General features: G+C 40.7%; 1 protein-coding gene across 3 annotated transcripts in view; it reads left to right on the top strand.

Moving 5' to 3' along the window:
- Window positions 1-4,935: 4,935 nt before the first annotated feature.
- Window positions 4,936-18,402, top strand: part of SHQ1 (SHQ1, H/ACA ribonucleoprotein assembly factor) — a 97,348-nt gene continuing 83,881 nt past the window's right edge. For 2 of the 3 annotated variants that reach the window (XR_004646512.1, XM_034776450.1), the window contains exons 1-5: window positions 4,936-5,032; window positions 9,082-9,269; window positions 10,126-10,190; window positions 11,707-11,829; window positions 14,551-14,708. Coding sequence is in view for 2 of the 3 variants with exons in the window: in XM_034776450.1 (XP_034632341.1) it covers window positions 9,127-9,269; window positions 10,126-10,190; window positions 11,707-11,829; window positions 14,551-14,708 (489 nt within the window). In the remaining variant the exon portion in view is untranslated. The remainder of the gene's footprint in view (window positions 5,033-9,081; window positions 9,270-10,125; window positions 10,191-11,706; window positions 11,830-14,550; window positions 14,709-18,402) is intronic. The other variant, XM_034776451.1, reaches the window with a different exon arrangement.

Raw genomic sequence — 18,402 nt, 5'->3', positions numbered from 1 at the left:
CAGGCCCAAAGTGACTTATCCAACGTCACACAGGAAGTCAGTGGCTGAGTCAGGAATTAAACACAGATTTCCTGAGTCCCAATCCACTGCCTTAACCATGAAATGCTTCTTTCTTTTCATCCTCACAGTCCCAGCATTCCTCTCCCCAGTTGCCACATCCACAATCCCAGCTTCTTCCCCACACACATACACTTTGCCATGATTACAATCGCAGTTTCAGATGGTGGGGATATATAATTGAATATAATTAGCTGTCTATGAATCATGTACATATCATGCTAACGTCTGTTTAAATTCCCTAAACCCGTAGACATTGGTAGGGAACAGTATCAATGTTTTAACCACTGGGCTTGGGACAGTTAATAAAAATAAGAAATGTGAGGAGGGACAATAAGGATTTAATAAGTTAAATTCATCCAAAGTGCAGCTCCATTGACTTCTAAGGGATTGTTTACATAGTGAATTGGTGCACGACAAGCCAGAGTATGAATTTACAGTGCACTAGCTTGCCGGGCAGTAACATCCCACTAAAAGTATTGTAGTGCACTTTGACATACTGCTGTTTGAAATGGCGGTTAGTCAAAGCGCACTGCGGAACTTATAGAGCACTGTAGCAGTGTCCACACAAGATATTACCACATGGCAAGCTAGTGCACGGTAGATTCATATCCTGGTTTGCCATGTGGTACCTTTCCACGTAGACAAGTGCTTTAGATTCATCAGGGTTTAGTTTGGCCCAGTGTCTGTAATATCATTGCCCACTTATGATAATTGAGATTTAAAAAAATTCTTGAAGGCTTTGGATTAGGACTGCAAAAGGCATGGAAGACAATCAAAGATAGAAAAGAGTTATGGACATGTAAAATGGTCATTAAATATCAGCAATGATTCTATTATTATTGAAATTACCTAGGATCAAGAAGCCTTCATAAGCTGAATAGCTTTAGCATGGGAATTTGACCAGTATAAACTGCATTACAATAGATTATAGCCATAAAGAAAAATCTGCCCTATAATCACATTCACATGAGTTGCCAGTTTAGAAGAATCTGATGACATAGAAGATGATTTCTTCATATTTCCATTAAGATGTGGCTTTTGAGCAATGAGAGATTTGTTCTCTACATCAGAAAAACATTTAAAAGCCAAAAATTGCTCTCTGTAATGTTTTAGTTTACATTTTCCTCCAGTTTAAGCATAATAAAATGAAATGTTTTGTATTAGTGAGAAAGTTATATTCTAACATTAGCATAAGATCCAGCTGGCTTCTCATTATGCGATCCTGTAAATGATGCCGAATTATGTAATGTGGAAACTGGGCATGCATTTTGCTAAACTTCTATAACTACACCACTACCCCGATATAACACTGTCCTTGGGAGCCAAAAAATCTTACCGCGTTATAGGTGAAACCACGTTATATCGAACTTCCTTTGATCCACCAGAGTGCGCAGCCCTGCCCCCCTGGAGTGCTGCTTTACCGCGTTATATTTGAATTCGTGTTATATCAGATTGCGTTATATCGGGGTAGAGGTGTATTTTACTCTTGGATAATAGGTGTACCTGTTCAAGGTATCACAGCCTAGAGGGAGAGCTTAGAGAAATAGTGTGGTGATCCTGCACACTGAAAAACAGAGTATCCAAATGCTTGTAAAGGGCTAACGGGGGCTTTTTATTGCTGAACTAGAATTAACTAATTAATTGTATCTAAATCTTGATTCTACTCTGAAAATAATGGTAAGAATGACACCGTCCTAGTCAATTTTGTTTTCTGGTACACAGACTTCCAGGTTGTATTACAGCTACCATCTTGGTGGATGCTGGGCACTGAAACAGCTAGCTGCATGAGTTGTTGAAGCTTGAGCTAAAGAGCCAAGCTCTGTAACAGACTCACATTCTCTTTGGATTGGGCATAGCAGGGCTGCCCGGGGGGGGGGGGGGGGGGGGAGTGGGGCAATTTGCCCCAGGCCCCGGGCCCTGCAGAGGCCCCCACGAGAATATAGTATTCTGTAGTATTGCAACTTTTTTTTATGGAAGGGGCCCCCGAAATTGCTTTGCCCCAGGCCCCCTGAATCCTCTGGGTGGCCCTGGGGCATAGAAGGGGACATGTAATGTATCTGGTGAGTGGGTTACAGTTTTAAGCAGGAAAATAAGTCAGGGCCTCCTGCTTCAAAAAATAGGACCCTATCACTTGGGCTAAAAAGTGAATCCTGATTCTGGATTGCAGTAAAAATGGAGAGGAGGTCACGGGGATGCAAAGGCTGATGTATGCTACCATTGTGTCCTCTGAATTTCTGGAGTTCTAACTACACTGTGCTGCCATAGCTTCCTGTGGAGCTGGCCACAGCCAGAGTGCCATGCCAACTGCCCTCTATAACTCCTTGCCACACCCTGACATGCCTCTCCACTTTTCCATTAGCCCCATGCCAGCAGGAAATCTCCCTGGCACAGAACTGGCACTTGGAGTTCACAGATTAGGTCATGACCAGGGTCTTTGTGTTATGTGTAGTAGTATTAAGGCTTATATCCTTGAGCAGGTAACAGCTAAAACAGAACATGATCTCTCTCTCTCTCTCTTTCATGCATTCAACCCACGTGCGCACGCACACACACACACACACACTCTTGAACAGGTCTGTCATTCTATCTACCTAGACACACTAGGAAGTACATTACACCTACGTCCTTGATTTTGTTTAAATTCCACTTTTAAAAAAAATCATTTGACGTTTGAAAACATGATCCCAAAGCCAATAAAAGACATGATCCATACCTTCCTGTGTCTAGTGCTAAAAACATATTTAATATGTGATATTAGTTTTCTTTTTAAAAAATAAAAAACCATGACATAGAAGAACAGTGTGATTCAGGGTTCCATATCTTCTCTGGGGAAATAAAACGGATAAAGACTGTAAAAGGCCGCAAGAAGAAAGTAAGCTACTAAAATATCTATTAATGGTCCAAATGCTTTTATAACTGAAACTACTACGGACTATAAAGTCCAGAGAAACTAAATCAGTGACTTGGAAACACACTCAGATTAAGGAATGTTTAATTAGTGGGGAGCCCCCAGGGCGTTAAGACAGGAGAAGTCAAAATCCCTAGTTTCTGAAGTTACTAGGAATGAACAATTGTGATTTTCCTCTATAATTCCTCTATTCTGATCTCAGGAAAACCACCCAAACAGACTGAGATTGTAGACTGAGATTCTGCAAACCAGAAGCCTGAAGATGACCATGTGAATCTGAATTTAACTACTGGTCCAACTCCTTTCCAGATCCACAGGTGTTTTGCAATGCTGTGATGTTATTTGCTCATATGCTCTGGCTTTCCAGCAGGTGGAGTATTTATAATATTTTAAAGAAAAAGGGCATTTCTCTGTAGCCTGGAAGAATGTGTTTCTTTCTTTTTAAAGCCACTACAACAGAGGTTAAATAAGCCTCTTTTTTCCATTTAGGAAAGAGATTCGGGATGCGTTTCAATGGGGGTCTTCATACACCAACATTTAAAAATGTGGATAATTATTTTGAACTGAAAACCAAGACAGTGTCCCTCCTTCACAATAGTTAGGGCTTTTACACTCTGTTATTTAAAAAAAAAATGTTGTTGAATATCTTTGCCTTTTAGCCTCAGCTTTTCTGCTTTTAGTGTTTTCTTTGAGGTTCTTTGTCTATTTTCTCTTTAAACTTTGTATTTCTGATCTATGGATTGATTAGTTGGGACCTGTCCTTGCAAAGAGCCATTCACATATATAATCTTATTCACCTTCACCTATTGACTTCAGTGGGACAACTTATGTGAGTGGAAGTTCCTTATGTGAATGATACTCTGTTTATCCATTCTTTCTGAAGGTTTTTCCCCCCTTAATAAATTTTTCAGTTTTCAAAAAATTCCTATAATCTTTTAAATTAATTTAAATCTTAATCTCCCATTCTATTTGCTTAACCCTCACTCTGTATTCTTTCATTCTCTTTTTCCCACAGTTGCTTTTTCTTACTGTATGTTTGCTTTTATTTCCTTACAAGCCCACCTCATATTTCTAGCTCTTATGCGGCATCTACTTCCAAAGGCTTGACCCTGCAGTATAATTGTAAAATAGTATGTGGCCATGTCTACAATGTGTATGGTGGTATCAATTACTTCAGGATGTCACAAGCTGTAGCTACGGCTAGAAAAAAATGGAAGAACATAATACACAAAAGAGGGCAGAGTTAAGGTTACATAGGCAACTTTAACTTTCCCCTTTCCTGACTTTTGAGTGCTTCACTTTGTAACCACATTTTTTAATGTAGTTTATTTTTAATGGATTAAGGATGATACTGTTCATGCCCGCCTGCTGCCCAAAGAACATTACAGACAGCTCCACAGCACCCCTGGGAGGGAAGGAAGGGGGGTTGGTGTCAGGGCAAGGTGGGTCCCAGGATTTGTATTTATGGCTTCCACTTCTTCCCTTAAGGAATCATCCCTGGGGCTGAAACAGGCCAAGCTCTGGCCCCATCCTGATGCTGGGCTAGGCCACAAGGACAATGGGAGCCTTTGCAGCGGCTTCAGGAACCCACCCTGAACCCAGAGAAATCCCCAGTTGTGGGACGTCCTTAGCCAGAGCCACCAAGCCAGCGGGGTCACTGCGGCCCCCTCACACCCTGGGGCTGGGACAGGAAGAGAACCCAGGTGTCCGGGCTACATGTGAAGGGGGCGAGGAGGGGCGGCTTTCCCCCCCGCCGGGACACCTTGAAGCGTGAGGACAGATGAGCTGGGCGGCCCTACCAAGGCCCACGTGGGCGGGCTGGCGCCACCACTGCTGTGTTTTCAGCGCGGGCGGCGCCGAGCAGCAGCACAGTCAGCAGGGGCGGGGCACCCTCGGAGGCGGGGCTGCCCAGCCCCTCCGCGGGTGGAGTCTCCACAGGCCCCGCCCCTTCCCGCGCTCTGGGGCCTGTGTCCCCGCCCCCGCCCAGCGCCATGTGCGTCCGGGTCACGCGCGCGTGGGCAGCGCGCAGCCTGGTCCGCGTGCCAGTGAGGAGGCGGCGCCGCAGTAAGTGGCGGCGCGTGGAGGGCGGCCGGGGTCCCAAGCGCGCTTCCGCCGCTGCCGGGCCGCGCGGTACCTACCGGTCCTCGCTCCCCCCCCCCCGGGACACAGAGTCCCCTCCCCCGCGGGGCCCAGCCCCGGCCCTCCATCCTCTGCCCCCCCCCCCCAGGCAGCCAGAGCCGGCCCCTTCTGCACCCTCGCGAGCCGAGAGGCACCCTGCAAAGCTGGGCTTGAAGGGTTGGTATGGAGGAGCGAGGGGGAGATCGCGCTACTGCTTTGGTTAGAGGTGTGGGGGGGTTTTTTGTGCGTCTTTACTAGCATGGTTGTACAGGCACAACTCTTAGTTGTGCAGTCACAGTGTTGTAAAGTCGCTTTAGCCCCCAGCTCTCTCCCCCATCCAGGCATGGATGCAGGTACACTAATAGAGTTGCATGTACTGGTATAGCTAGTCTCCCATTCTGTAGGGGAATACCTATAGGGGTATAATTGCATCCACAGGAAGGGGGGTGGGGGTGTTGTACTGTTTCACCTGTGGGGTATAGTTGAAGCAGTCCAGCTTTTCAGTGTAGACAAGCCCAAAGTTTTATTTCGAAAGCAAATTTACCCTAAATCCCAGTTAAATTGGCTCTTGGTTATTCGGTTTCTTGACTGTTAATTCAATGTCATAATGTTAAGGGCATGAAATAATAAAAAAAAATGCCTTTCTTGTGTCTAAACCCACATAATGGTCAGAGGTATTTCACCATATTGCAGTGGAAAGGCCGTGGTGTGACAAAAAGGAAGTTGAATCACTTTGGGACAATTGAAACTTGATTGGGTAAAGCACAGGATAATAAATACACTGTAGAGGGCAATCCTACATTGGGGGGAATGAACTAGATCAGGGGTTTGCAAACTGGGGCTTGGGACCCCTCAGGGGGTCATGAGCTGTCAGCTTTCACCCCAAACCCTTGTTTGCATCCAGCATTTATAATGGTGTTAAATGTATAAAAAAGTGTTTTTAATTTATAAGGGGGGTTGCACTTAGAGTCTTGCTATGTGAAAGGTGTCACCAATACAAAAGTTTGAGAACCACTGCACTAGATGACCTAATGGATCTTTATCTCTCACTTAACTAATGCACTCTTCAGAATCGTACTTACTATATGGTGTTTAAAGTGATGGGTGTTGCAAAGAGAAAAAGTGAAATATCTAGCAAGTATTCAGATCCATGGTATTTTCTTATCTGCAAATGTATCACACAGCAGGGATTCAGAATCAGGGTGTTGATTTGAAGTGAATTGTTGTCAAAAGCAGTAGTAATCTATGGGCACATCTTCACTAGCAACGTGGTTGTCTAGTCGCGGCACCTCCCAGCACTATAAAAAAACCCACCTCCACAAAAGGAGCAGCTCCCAGCGCTGGTGCACTGTCTACACTGCCACTTTACGGCACTGAAACTTGCAATGCTAAGGGGGGTGTTTTTTCACCCCCCGAGCGAGAAAGTTGCAGTGCCGTAAAGTGGCAGTGTAGACAAGGCCTCTGCTTCCTTTCCCACCTGATGGCCCTATTAGCTGTGTGATCTATTAAGTAGATTAGGTAGCGTTGTGTTAATGCAGCGCATTATGGCCTTGAAGACGTTATTGTGATAAGAACGTGGGTCTGTTTAATAAAGACTATTGTGAAAATATTATTTTCCATGCAGAATAGCTCTTTTTCAAATTATAATTCTTTTGTTTTTAAAGGATTTATTTTTAAGTCCACCAAAAAGGCATCCAGGATAGTTCATACATTTCCTTTTAAAAAACAAACCAATTCTCAGGGGGTTTTTTCTCCTAAAAAAAATTATCTCTAGCTGATCAAAAGAATATTTGTGGAGCCCTATAAGAGCCAAACCAATTTTTTGCCTGGTAGGATGGAATTCATTTTTGTTGGTGAATTAAAATATCCCCTGAAAAACTGGGTTTATAACGGGAATAGTGATGCATCTGTGGTAATAAGATCCATAGCTGTAATTCACAGAAAGCACAGATTAGGGAAAGAGAGGCAAAGGCCATTTTAAGTTGCTTTTTGGTCACATTGATTCTGGGCCAGCTGTAGGACACTAATTAACAGTAGCTTTATGCAGGCTAGCAATGGGTTCTGCTGCAGCCTCGATTCCTGCTCAGGACTATGGATTCTCTTCTGACACCTCAAGAATGCTCTGTATGCCCGGGACTGTTAGGGAAGCAGCGTAAGTCTGCATATGGTAGTCAAGTATTGGGGGAATTCGTCCCTGGATGGTTGCAGTTCCTTTTATGCCTCCGGATGTGATTTTTTTATTTAAGTTGATATTGACCAGTTAAACATTACCAGTGTGCCAGTGCCACCCTGGAGCCGCTCAAGGTAAGCGGCACTGGGCTGGAGCCTGCACCCCGCACCCCAACCCCCTGCCTTGAGCCCCCTGCTGCACCCCTCCTGCACCCCAACCCCCTGCCCTGAGGCCCCTGCTGCACCCTGATCCCTCCTGCCCCCCCATCCCCCTTCCTTGATCCCCCAACCCCCTGCCCTGAGCCTTCTGCTGCTCTCCACACCCCTCCCTGCACCCCAACCCCCTACCCTGAGCCCCCCGGACTCTGCTCCTCTCTCTGCACCCGAACCCTCTGCCCTGAGCCCCCTCCTACACTCCTGCACACTGCACTCCCTCCTGCACCAGCCCTACATTCATGGCCCAGCATGCAGTTTCCCCACCCAAATATGGCCCTCGGGCCAAAAAGTTTGCCCACCCCAGTTCTTGAGGGTTGTGCTTTAATATATCATAAATCTGGCTCATATTTTTCAGCCTGTTTTCTGTAATATTGGATTTCAGCATTTCAGGGTCTACTGTCCTCTACATGTGCAATGAGGTATTAATATCCTCAGCAGAATTTTAGGTTGTGAAATTGCGAGTAATTTGATAACTGTGATTCTTTGTTATGTTCAAAGCATACTTTTAAGTGATTTTTTTAAAATAAGTTTTTTTATAAGTTCTTTTTCTGCTTTAGTATACTTTTCATCATATGGACAATTCTCTTCCAAATTGTATTTAATTCAGTTAATGAAATTTTACAGATCTAACATTTAGCGCCTGGGAAATTATAATCTGCTTTTTAAAAACAGGAATGAATGCAGTGTTTGAAAGTCAGGAGTACTTGGTTGATATGTTTAGTTGGTCCATGTCAAACTTCATTATTTGTTGTAAGATACTTACATAAAAGCCATTTATTAAATTCATGACTGTCTAAATTATTCCATATAGAGGTTACACTTACTGAGACTTTTCCTGCCTTTATGATTTTAATCATTGTTAGAATTCCATAACTGTGATGTGCTAATGCAATGGAGCCAAAACACATCAGGTTGCTAGACTGATGTTTTTTTTCAACTGCTATAACCAGGGCCATCCCTAGACATTGTGGTGCCCTACGCAGTCCCTCTGCATGGGGGGGAAAGAGGGGAGCAGCCCCAGGCCTCCACGTGGGTGGGGGCTGCGCCCAAGGTCTGTGGGGGGCAGGGGTAAACCATCCCCTAGGACGAGCATGCAGAGTGGAGCGGATTGGGGCTGGGTCGCTCCACTTCTTGCCGCCCGGTAAATGCAGGGTGTGCCCGACCCCTGCTGCAGTCCCCCCGGAACGTAGTGTAAAAAAACTAAACAAACCCACAACAACAAAAAATAGCTGGAATGTTTTTTCTTGCTAAAATTAAAAACTCTTGTTTCTCCATTGACATGATTATTAGAGGCAGTTAATTAACCAAAACTTAGCACGATCAGCTCTATGCTTTACATACTGAATATGCTTGGCACTTTAAAATACTTCAGGAGTTTATCTTCATTTAGTTGGTTTGATTAAAGAGCTATAATTAGGAACCAAAGAGATTGTTTTACAATTCTTGATGATGAAAATGTAAACAGTTCTTTTGTTCATAGATCTTCTATTCACGGGTGTATAGAAGATATCACATTCTCCTCCAAGTTTAAATGTCGTTGTAGAAAGTGTATTTATTTTTGTAGTTCTCTTTTGTGAAGGTAATCTTTTTTTCTTTTTTCCTTTTTTCAGTAGGATTTTACAGGGAGTGTGGTTGCCTGTTCAGCTGCATTCATCATGATAACTCCAGCATTTGAACTGAGCCAGGACCCAGATTTTCTTACTATAACAATCAATGTACCTTATGCCAAAGTTTCGGAGTTTGATGTATATTTTGAAGGAAAGGATTTTAAATTTTATGCTAAGCCTTACTTTCTCAGGCAAGTAATGTCGGGATTTTAAAACCTTGAGCTTCATAAAATAAAAATACTGAAAAGAGAATCAATTTTATATCTGTGTCTTACAGAACATTCTACTGCTGCAGTTCCTATACTGTAGTCTGCAGGGAACTGGCTGGTCACATGGTGCTGGTTCTCTTTTTGTTTCCAGCTGCTAAATCACATTAAAAGAAGCTAAAATATGTTAAATGCATTCCTGATATTACTTTTTCATGTTAGATAAGTAATGCAATGATGAATGGTATAGAAGATCCATGAAACAATTTCAATATTAAGAGGTCATCCGCACTGAAAAAGTTTAACAACCCTTCACCTATAGTATCTTGTAATTTTAACAGCTCTTTTCTTTCTCTTGTTATGGGAACTTCAAGCATCAAAGCACCAGCTCTCCTCTCTTGCACATGTTCATATACAATAAGAGGGGTTGAGTAGGTGGGTGGGCAATAAATATATCAATTAGTCTAAAATAACAGAAGGATTTTTCTATCTTGTCATTCTGGGTCAACTCTCTTCATTCCTTGAAATGGCAAAATCCTTTACCTGTTACACATAGTGCCGAGGATCTCTTCTCTGTAGTGATGCTGATTCTATCCTGGCTGGGAAGACAAGAACATCAAATTCTCTCTCAAATGCTGATCTCTTTCATTACTACATGGGGGGTAAACTTTCAAAGTAGCGCACAGGGATTAAGCTGCATGACTTCTATTAACATCAAGGAGAGTCATGTAGTTAAATCCTCTGTACTGCTTAGGGAATGTGCCATATATTTTTACTGGTCGAGCCATTAGTCTAGATGATAAATCAGGTGTTTGATAAGACATGTCATCTTTGTCCATAGGTTAACTCTTCCTGGAAGAATTGTGGAAGATGGAAGAGAAAAAGCATCTTATAACGTGGACAAAGGTATTAGTTAATAATGTTGATTTTTTTTATTATTAAAAACACAACACATTATGTCTACTAATGTACCTTCTGCTGCATTGTAATTACACAGAACTTTTAATTTACTTGCAGCAAAGCATGTTTAACTGGGATTCCTCCTGGTTTTGGTTGTGTTTTAAAACCTGTAGTTCAGAGTGTTTTGTTTTGTATACTTTTACCATATAAACACAAATGGGTTATGCTAGCTAAAAAGAAGGAAGGTAATGACATTTCCATGTTCTGTTCTTATCTGGCATGAAGAGCTAGCCCCTGGTGTTCATCTACTGAAAGGACATTGAGTGACCAACCATGAGTGAGAATGGCTCTCATAATAGAACTTCCTATATCGAAGGCTGAATTCTTCATGGATACAGATCATAATGTTCCTGTTAAAGGAAGGTCTGTGTATATGATTTCTTCCAATGTGACATGAACAATATAAGTCACTGAACCAAGATCAGTAATCTATTAAGCCTGCAAGAAATATAAGAATGAATAAATTTCAGTAACTAGTAAGAGAGCAAATCTCAAGACAGACATCTGGCTAGTCTTATGAAAGAAATCAATGGAAATACACACATCCGCCATCCTACATCCCACCAAAAGTAATGTATCGCTGTAGAGACAGGACTAGTAAAGTTTTTGTTGAGCTCCAGAAAGAAATTATAATTTGTGTTGAAGCAGCAATAGTAGAAATACCATACAATATTAATATTTACTATGACATCTGCGTTATCTTTCATATGGTGATGTCAAAACATGGAAGTAGACACATATTTTCAGGCCTCATGGTAAATAATATATGTACAAATTGCTCAAGATTTACAAAATTTAATGCCTGGATCTTGTAATGAGATCTGTGCTGAGCTCTGTGCATTGCCTGTTCATTGCTGTGGGACTTTATGCAGATGTAAGTACAATATCTGTGTGTGTGAAAGTGCCTGCAGCATTGGGGCTTAAAATTGTAAGCTATCTGGTTCAACAATTTATTCAATTAACAAAATAAAGCCCCACAAGAATATGTTTTGTAACCAAGACCTGGGCTTATTAAGATACAGTCTGCTGCCTCCAAAGGCATGTTTATACACCTGAAATAAAATATGCATCAGAATATTAAATGTGTCTTTCTTTAATCTTATGGTTGATTATTTGAGGGGAAAAAAGGTTTAAAAATAAAAATGTACTTATTCTATCTTTGTGTTATGAGCTGTGTCAAGACATCACCATAAATGATAATGATGCAGCATTTGTGTACCTTTTTGAAAAAGAATTTAATTATCTGGTTTCTGTGGAATTCATACAGTCAGGTTAACTTTAAATAATGCATTGAGATGAACACATAGGAAAAATTTAGTTGCATGCATCCTGGGTGAAATACACCCAAATAGCTTCCTGAACATTTAGCTTCAATAAGGAGAAATGGTTGTACATTTTTTTTACACAGTTTATCTTTTTAAATTGTTATACATCTGAACGAAATTTTAACTTCTCTTTCAAGGCATTTTTACAGTTCGACTGCCTAAGGAGACTTCTGGTCAGTATTTTGATGGGTTGGACATGCTGACGGCTCTGTTAGCACAGAAGAAATCTAGATCAGCTAAACCATTAGTGGAAGAGATAGGTATGATTACTGACACTGGAAAATATAACATATTTTAAAAGTTTAATTTGTATAGTTTTTTGAGTTTGTAAGGTGAATTTGTAAGCAAGAAAATTTCCCTTGTGTGAAGTGCATTACACATTTACATGGTTTGAGAAAGTGTTTTGTAAGAGTTACAGTTGCATTCTCTCAAAATAACAACACTTACCAATCCTTTGTTCTCCTGTAGTGTTTGCATATGCAGAGGTTTGAGATTTTTCTGCTGCCTTTGTGCTAAGGTATCTGGTCTTTTAGCTCAAGTAATAGTAGCTCATTAGATCTAGCGGTCCCAGGTTCAACCCCTGCAAAAGGCCTAAAGATGCTGTTACATATAGAAGAAAGTTTTAATAAATGTGGTTATTTGTGTGATTGTCTGTCTTCTTACCAAATAATTAGCAATATTTCTTTACGTGTATGTGTGTGTGTGAGTGTGTGTGGTTTTTTTTTTAATATACAAAGTTGTGATATTGGGGGTGAAATCCTGGCCTTATTGAAGTCAATGTGAGGTTTGCTATTCACTTCAGTGGGGCCACAGTTTCACTCTTGGTATATATCTGGTTTGTCTCTGAGCTTCCATTATCGCATGTAGGAATGTGGGGCCCTGATCGTGCATGGCGCATTAATGTGAGGGTCTCTCTGTATGAAATATTGCTTAATAGTACAGAATGTGGCTCACTGATTATCTGAGCATTCTGAATGGTCTTAAGGTGTAATCCAGGGTAGAGCACAATGCAGTACCAATCATCAGGGTGATAGAAGCAAGCATAACTGATGAGGCTTGCATCCAAAATAAAGTCATTGTCTTTTTGCCAAGTATGTGTAAAAACGGCTCTTAGAACAAATGCCACTTGGCTATCGAGAGGCAATAATAAACCATCATGAACCCTCAAATTCTGAACCTGTGTCACAAACGATGGGCACACAACCTTCAATCAAAAAGCTGGTATATCCTGAGATTCCTTCCAGTTGCCTCCTCCAGTCTCTGCTCATTATCTTAGTCTTCTGTGGATCGAGTCTCTTCAGGTTAGCTCTCATCCAAACTTTACTCTCTGTTAGGCACAGGGAAGGATTCTCAGTCATGCTGACTAAGATAAAATGAAGTTTTAGATATAGGTGTCATACAAATACACATACATCCTCTCTGAGACATGTCAAACAAAGTGGGTCGTGTGGAACCCTGCCAAAGAGAGTTGTGGGTGCAGGTGAACAGTGACCCATAACCATTCTTTGGGAGCGCTTAAAGAAAATAGTGGAGCCATTTGAGCACAGATTACTCCTGGGGGAATTTTGCATAAAAAAATTAAAAATTCTGCGCACAATATTTTAGAATTCTGCAAAATAATGCATATTTTATATTTCAAAATAACAATATTATCATGCCACTTTGAATTATTTTGGTAATTTATTTCATAATACCTGTCAGCAAGTATGTCTATAACAATACAGACCACAAAAAAGATTCAGGAAATGTTTTTTGACTAATAGATTTCTTACTAGGCATATTAATACAGAACTTTGAGTAGTAATTCATTTAAACTACAATACAGAAATGTATTTCCCGCACTCCTCAGAAGCAGTGCAAAGGCTTGGGGGATTCGGGTAGTGGAGGAGCTGAGGGAGAGAGAAGTAATTGCTTGGAAGGACCCTGGGAGTGAACCTAGAAGGTTGTTGGGTGTGGGCGGGAGAAGTATTGAGCAGTTGTTGTTGTTTTTTCAGGTGGGGGGCATAAGGAATTGTTGGGGCCCCTCCCCCATGCAGACCCTGGTTGATCTCTAGCCTCTCTCATTCAGTCAGGCACATGTGCCTCTGTCCCCCCAACTAGCTCTTCTGAGCCCCTCCAGCAGTCCCATGTACCCTATGCTTTCTGTCCCCCCATGCCCTGTACCTCCTCACTTGGCCCCACGAGCAGGGCGCTGTGAGGAATGCAGCATCTTCTCCTCCCTATCTGCAGCTGGCTGCTCCCACCCAGGAGCAGCTAACCTATGTTCTGGCGCCATAACAGCCCCTGGTGGGTGAAAGACATAACTACTGCCTCTTTAGCAGAATGTATTTTCTGTGGACAAAAAAAAATTCTGTGGGGAACTTGAATTCTGCACATGCTCAATGGCGCAGAATTCCCCCAGAAGTAACAGATTTGTCAGCAGCACCTGATGTTTTGCACTCCTGAATAGTGGTGTTGACATTCAAAAACAACTCCAGAATTTACCCACAGCTTTCACTAGCTAAGAAGGACATGGATCTAATTTGTATACTGGTATGTGGGCCACACATATGCACACAGTGAATATATACTTGTGCATTTGGTACCTAGATGACATTTATATGTACAACTACTAAATTATCCCCCAGATAGTTTTCATGGCTTAGTTTTAAAAATAACATTGAACTTTGTAACTATAGTTTATATAGTGCCATTTTAAAGAAAAATAATCTAAACTGCAGTAGATAAATGAATGCGGACTTTGTTATTGCTGAAATGTGTTGATGGTGCAAAAATCCTTTGTCGATCTTCTGTTTTCCTTCCTTTCTCTGGAAACTATAGGGTCGTCTGATACTAGAGAAGTTTTCCTAATAGTTAAAAAAATTAGTAAAACAAAAAAAGCCTGATTCATAGATTAACTAGTAATTTTTTCATTAGCTGATACTTTAGTCAAAGTGTAACTTTGAGGTCCTTTTCTTTTTTGTGATACAAAACATTTGTAGGTACCTCTGCTGAGCTAGCCGAGGAGGAGGAGGAAGAGGAAGAATTTGACTGGGAAATTGAACAGACCCCTTATCATGAAACTGCAGAAAGCACTTTACATTTACAATGCTGCTATGGGTTTGGAAATTTGAAATCAGGAGTGTTCCAGCGATTGCAGGTGTGTAATTTTTCTTTAAAAGTGACCGCTATTAAGTTTATTTATAGTGTTTGGTATGACCTAGCATGCTGATTTCAATTGGACTTAAAGTCAGTGCAATAATGTTTCAAATGTGTTCAATTTAGCAACATGTATTTGTTCAGAACAAATCATGTCAAACCAACCTCATTTCCTCATTTGACAGGTTTATTGGCCTAGTGGATAGTGGGAAGCAGTAGATATGATATATCTTGATTTTTTTGTAAGGCTTTTGGCACAGTTCCATATGACATTCTCATAAGCAAACTAGTGAAATGTGGTCTAGATGCGATTATTGTAAGGTGGGTGCATAACTGGTTGAAAGACCATACTCAAAGTGTAGTTCTCAATGGTTTGCAGTAAAATTGGCAGGATGTATCTAGTCGGTCCTCACAAGTGTCAGTCCTGGTTCTGATACTCTTCAGTGTTTTCACTAATGGCTTGGTTAATGGATTAGAGCGTATGCTTATAAAACTTGCAGATGACACCAAGCTGGGAGAGGTTGCAAGCCCTTTGGAGGACAAGGTTAAAATTCAAAATGACCTGGATCAATTGTAGAGTTGATCTGAAAGCAACATGATGAAATTCAGTAAAGATGAGCAAAGTACTGCACTTAAGAAGAACAAATCCAATGCACAACTACAAAATGGGGAATAATTGGCTAGGCAGTGGTACTACTGAAAAGGATCTGGGAGTTACAGTGGATTACAAATTGAATGTGAGCCAACAACATGGTGCAGTTGCAGAAATGGCTAATATTCCTTTTAATACGCATCAGAGTGTTGTATGTAACATGGGAAGTCACTGTTCCACTCTACTCGGCATTGGTGACCCCTCAGCTAAAGTGTTGTGTCCAGTTTTGGGTCTCAGTTTAAGAAAGGTGTGGAGAAATTGGAGGGAGTGCAGAGGAGAGCAACAAAAGTGACAAAAGGTTTAGAAAACCTGACTTGTGAGGAAAGGTTAAAAAACCTTGCCCTGTGTAGTCTTGAGAAAAGAAGACTAAGGGGGGTCCTGATAACAGTCTTCAAATATGTTAAAGTCTGATATAAAGAGGATGATGATCAGGTGTTCTCTATGTCCACTGAAGCAGAGCTGGAAGTAATTGTCTTAATCTGAAACAAGGGAGATTTGGGTTAGATATTAGGAAAAACTTTCTAATTATAAAGGTAGTTAAGTTCTGGAATAAGTTGGAATCTTCATCAGTGGAGGTTTTTAAAAACAGGTTAGACAAACCCCTGCCATGGATGGTCTAGTTTACCTGGTTCTGCGTTAGCACAGGGGGAGTGGACTTACTAGATGACCTCTTGAAGACCCTTCAAGTTCTATATTTTTATGATTCTATGTAATTGAAAAGATGGGTCTAAAAATGAGGACAAACAATACTTTGAACTATCAACTTGGAAATGCAAAGATTCTATCTAATGGAAAATTAAATTATTGTATAGTCAGTTCTGTTCTCTTGTCTGAATTGCCCAGCTGTAAAATAAGGAAAATACTACTTCTCTACATGAAAGTGGTATGAGGATAAACATGCTAAAATTAGAATACCATATAACGACTTAAAATACATAGATATGTGACAGATATGGGATTTTTTTGTTGTACTTTTATGAATCCAGTGTGCACCTCAGTTTCCCTCGGTTCTTTGTACTGCTATGAGCTGAGCATAAAGAGCAGGAGGCGTAGGTGTTTTGTCACATAGCTGCCTGGCGTCACTGCAGATACTTGCTGATCCTTGAATAGGGTAAAAGACTCTTGTTCAGAGACCATCTCAGTTGGATATTCTGGGCAGAGTTCATGGAGAGAAACAGGAGTGCTGGAGCCCAGATACTCAGTCTCTGAAGCGATGGGGCTGTATGGCCTATCCTTGAGGAAGAGTGGGACCTCTTGGGGATCTGGAATGCTAAAGGGGTACCTTCAATAAACTGTTTAAAAGCTAAGGTGTAGCATGGATCCATGGCAGTATATTAGTGAAGTCAGTCACAAGACAAATACGTGGGTTGTTTGTTGGTAAACTGTGTTTTTGTTTTCAGAGTTAGTGCTAAATGCATACATCTTGTTTAATATAATTGTAAAAAAAAATCTTGAATTTATATCCAAAAATTAAAGTATATCCTTCAAAATCCACTTTTATAGTTAGTTGTATGTGTGTAGTCTAGGGAGAAAGTTCCAGCTAACTTGCAAAAGAAGTGCATCAGTCTGGACTAATTACTGCATTCTTGTCTGACTATACATGTTTATGTCAGATAGTCACAATAATAAAGTTATTAACTAGATAGTAAAACTGCTTATGGTTTTAGAGTTATCTCAGAGTAAAATGAACTGAAAAGGACACTTCAGTTATTCACACAGTTATTCAAAACAATTGAAATGAGATTGGTGTATGTATTATTTGCCTAGAAGAAACTGTTAGTAACTTTGACACCAATCCTCCAAGTTGTTCTGCTTGGGTAGACTCCGTAAAGTCAGTGGGGTACTGTTCAGGCACAGGAATCTACGTGTGTGGAACAATTTGCTGGATAGAAGTCTTAAATTGTAGGCTTAAATCTGCATTGCTAATATACACTAAATGGTTTCTTTGTTTGACTGTTTGTAGTTCATCTCCATCTTATTCCAACCTGCAGGGAATAAGGATTACATAAAGATATCACAAATATGTACAGCATTTATTATGGTAGATTATAGACAATTTACTAACTAAAGTTTTGTTTATGTACATAATACCAATAGGTGGAAGTACTAGCCGTTTCTATCAGCTCTAACTGTAATACCAAGGCCATATAAATTGGTTACTGCATGAATTATTATGTCTTAAAGTGGAAAAGTGAAGTAACTTTGGGGGAAAGCTTTCATGTTCTAATAGCACGTATATTAATTGATCTGCTGCCATGGAATTCCTGCCGAAGTACACATTACACCCATATTAATGCCCCATTAGTTTATTACAGTGAAATTCCAAATTATTAAGGATTGCCCATTTCAATATTAACCATGTCAATTTGTGCCTAAACAGTCCTGCAATCTCAGGTGCAGAGTGTAGAAGTCAGTGGGGATTTGGGGATACGAAACATGTTGTAGGGCTGGGCCCTAGAATTGCAAGAACAATAATGCCTGTTTTTTTTGTCTGTGTCTTTATTGCAATAGTTTTCATTAAGTATTGCAGATTTGAGGCACTAATGACAAATAGTGCATCTTTTTCTTTGTAACCAAGAGAAAAGCCCAAACAGAATTTATAGTGTTTGAAACATCTAAGGCATTTGGCCATTTTTTATTTAAGCAGCTCAGTCTGTATCTAGAAGGTGTGGTGCAGGTGAGCAGAACTGATTGAAGTAGATTTAACAAGACCAGCACCCAATTTTAATTACTACAATCAACATGCAATCAATAGCAGGTACATTGAGTCAAAAAGCAGTAGAATTGTAAAATATGGGGGAAATACTGGATCCAGGTCAAAGCTTTTTTTTATTTTATTGTTTACTGTTTCCACTTTAGGCCAATGTCTTAAAAACAAAATAAATGTAATTATACTAATTGTGCGTAAAAACAAATTATGCAGTGAAAGGCATAGCATTATGACCCAGTATTAAGGCTAAGATTTTGTCATGGATATTTTGGGAAAAGTCACAGACAGGTCACGGGCAATAATAAAAAATTAATGGAAGCCCATGACTTGTCC

The sequence above is a fragment of the Trachemys scripta genome, chromosome 7 (assembly GCF_013100865.1).
Source record: "Trachemys scripta elegans isolate TJP31775 chromosome 7, CAS_Tse_1.0, whole genome shotgun sequence".
NCBI classification, from domain to species: domain Eukaryota; kingdom Metazoa; phylum Chordata; order Testudines; family Emydidae; genus Trachemys; species Trachemys scripta.
Note: the sequence above shows the minus strand (reverse complement) of the source record. Positions and strands in the feature narration are given on the sequence as shown.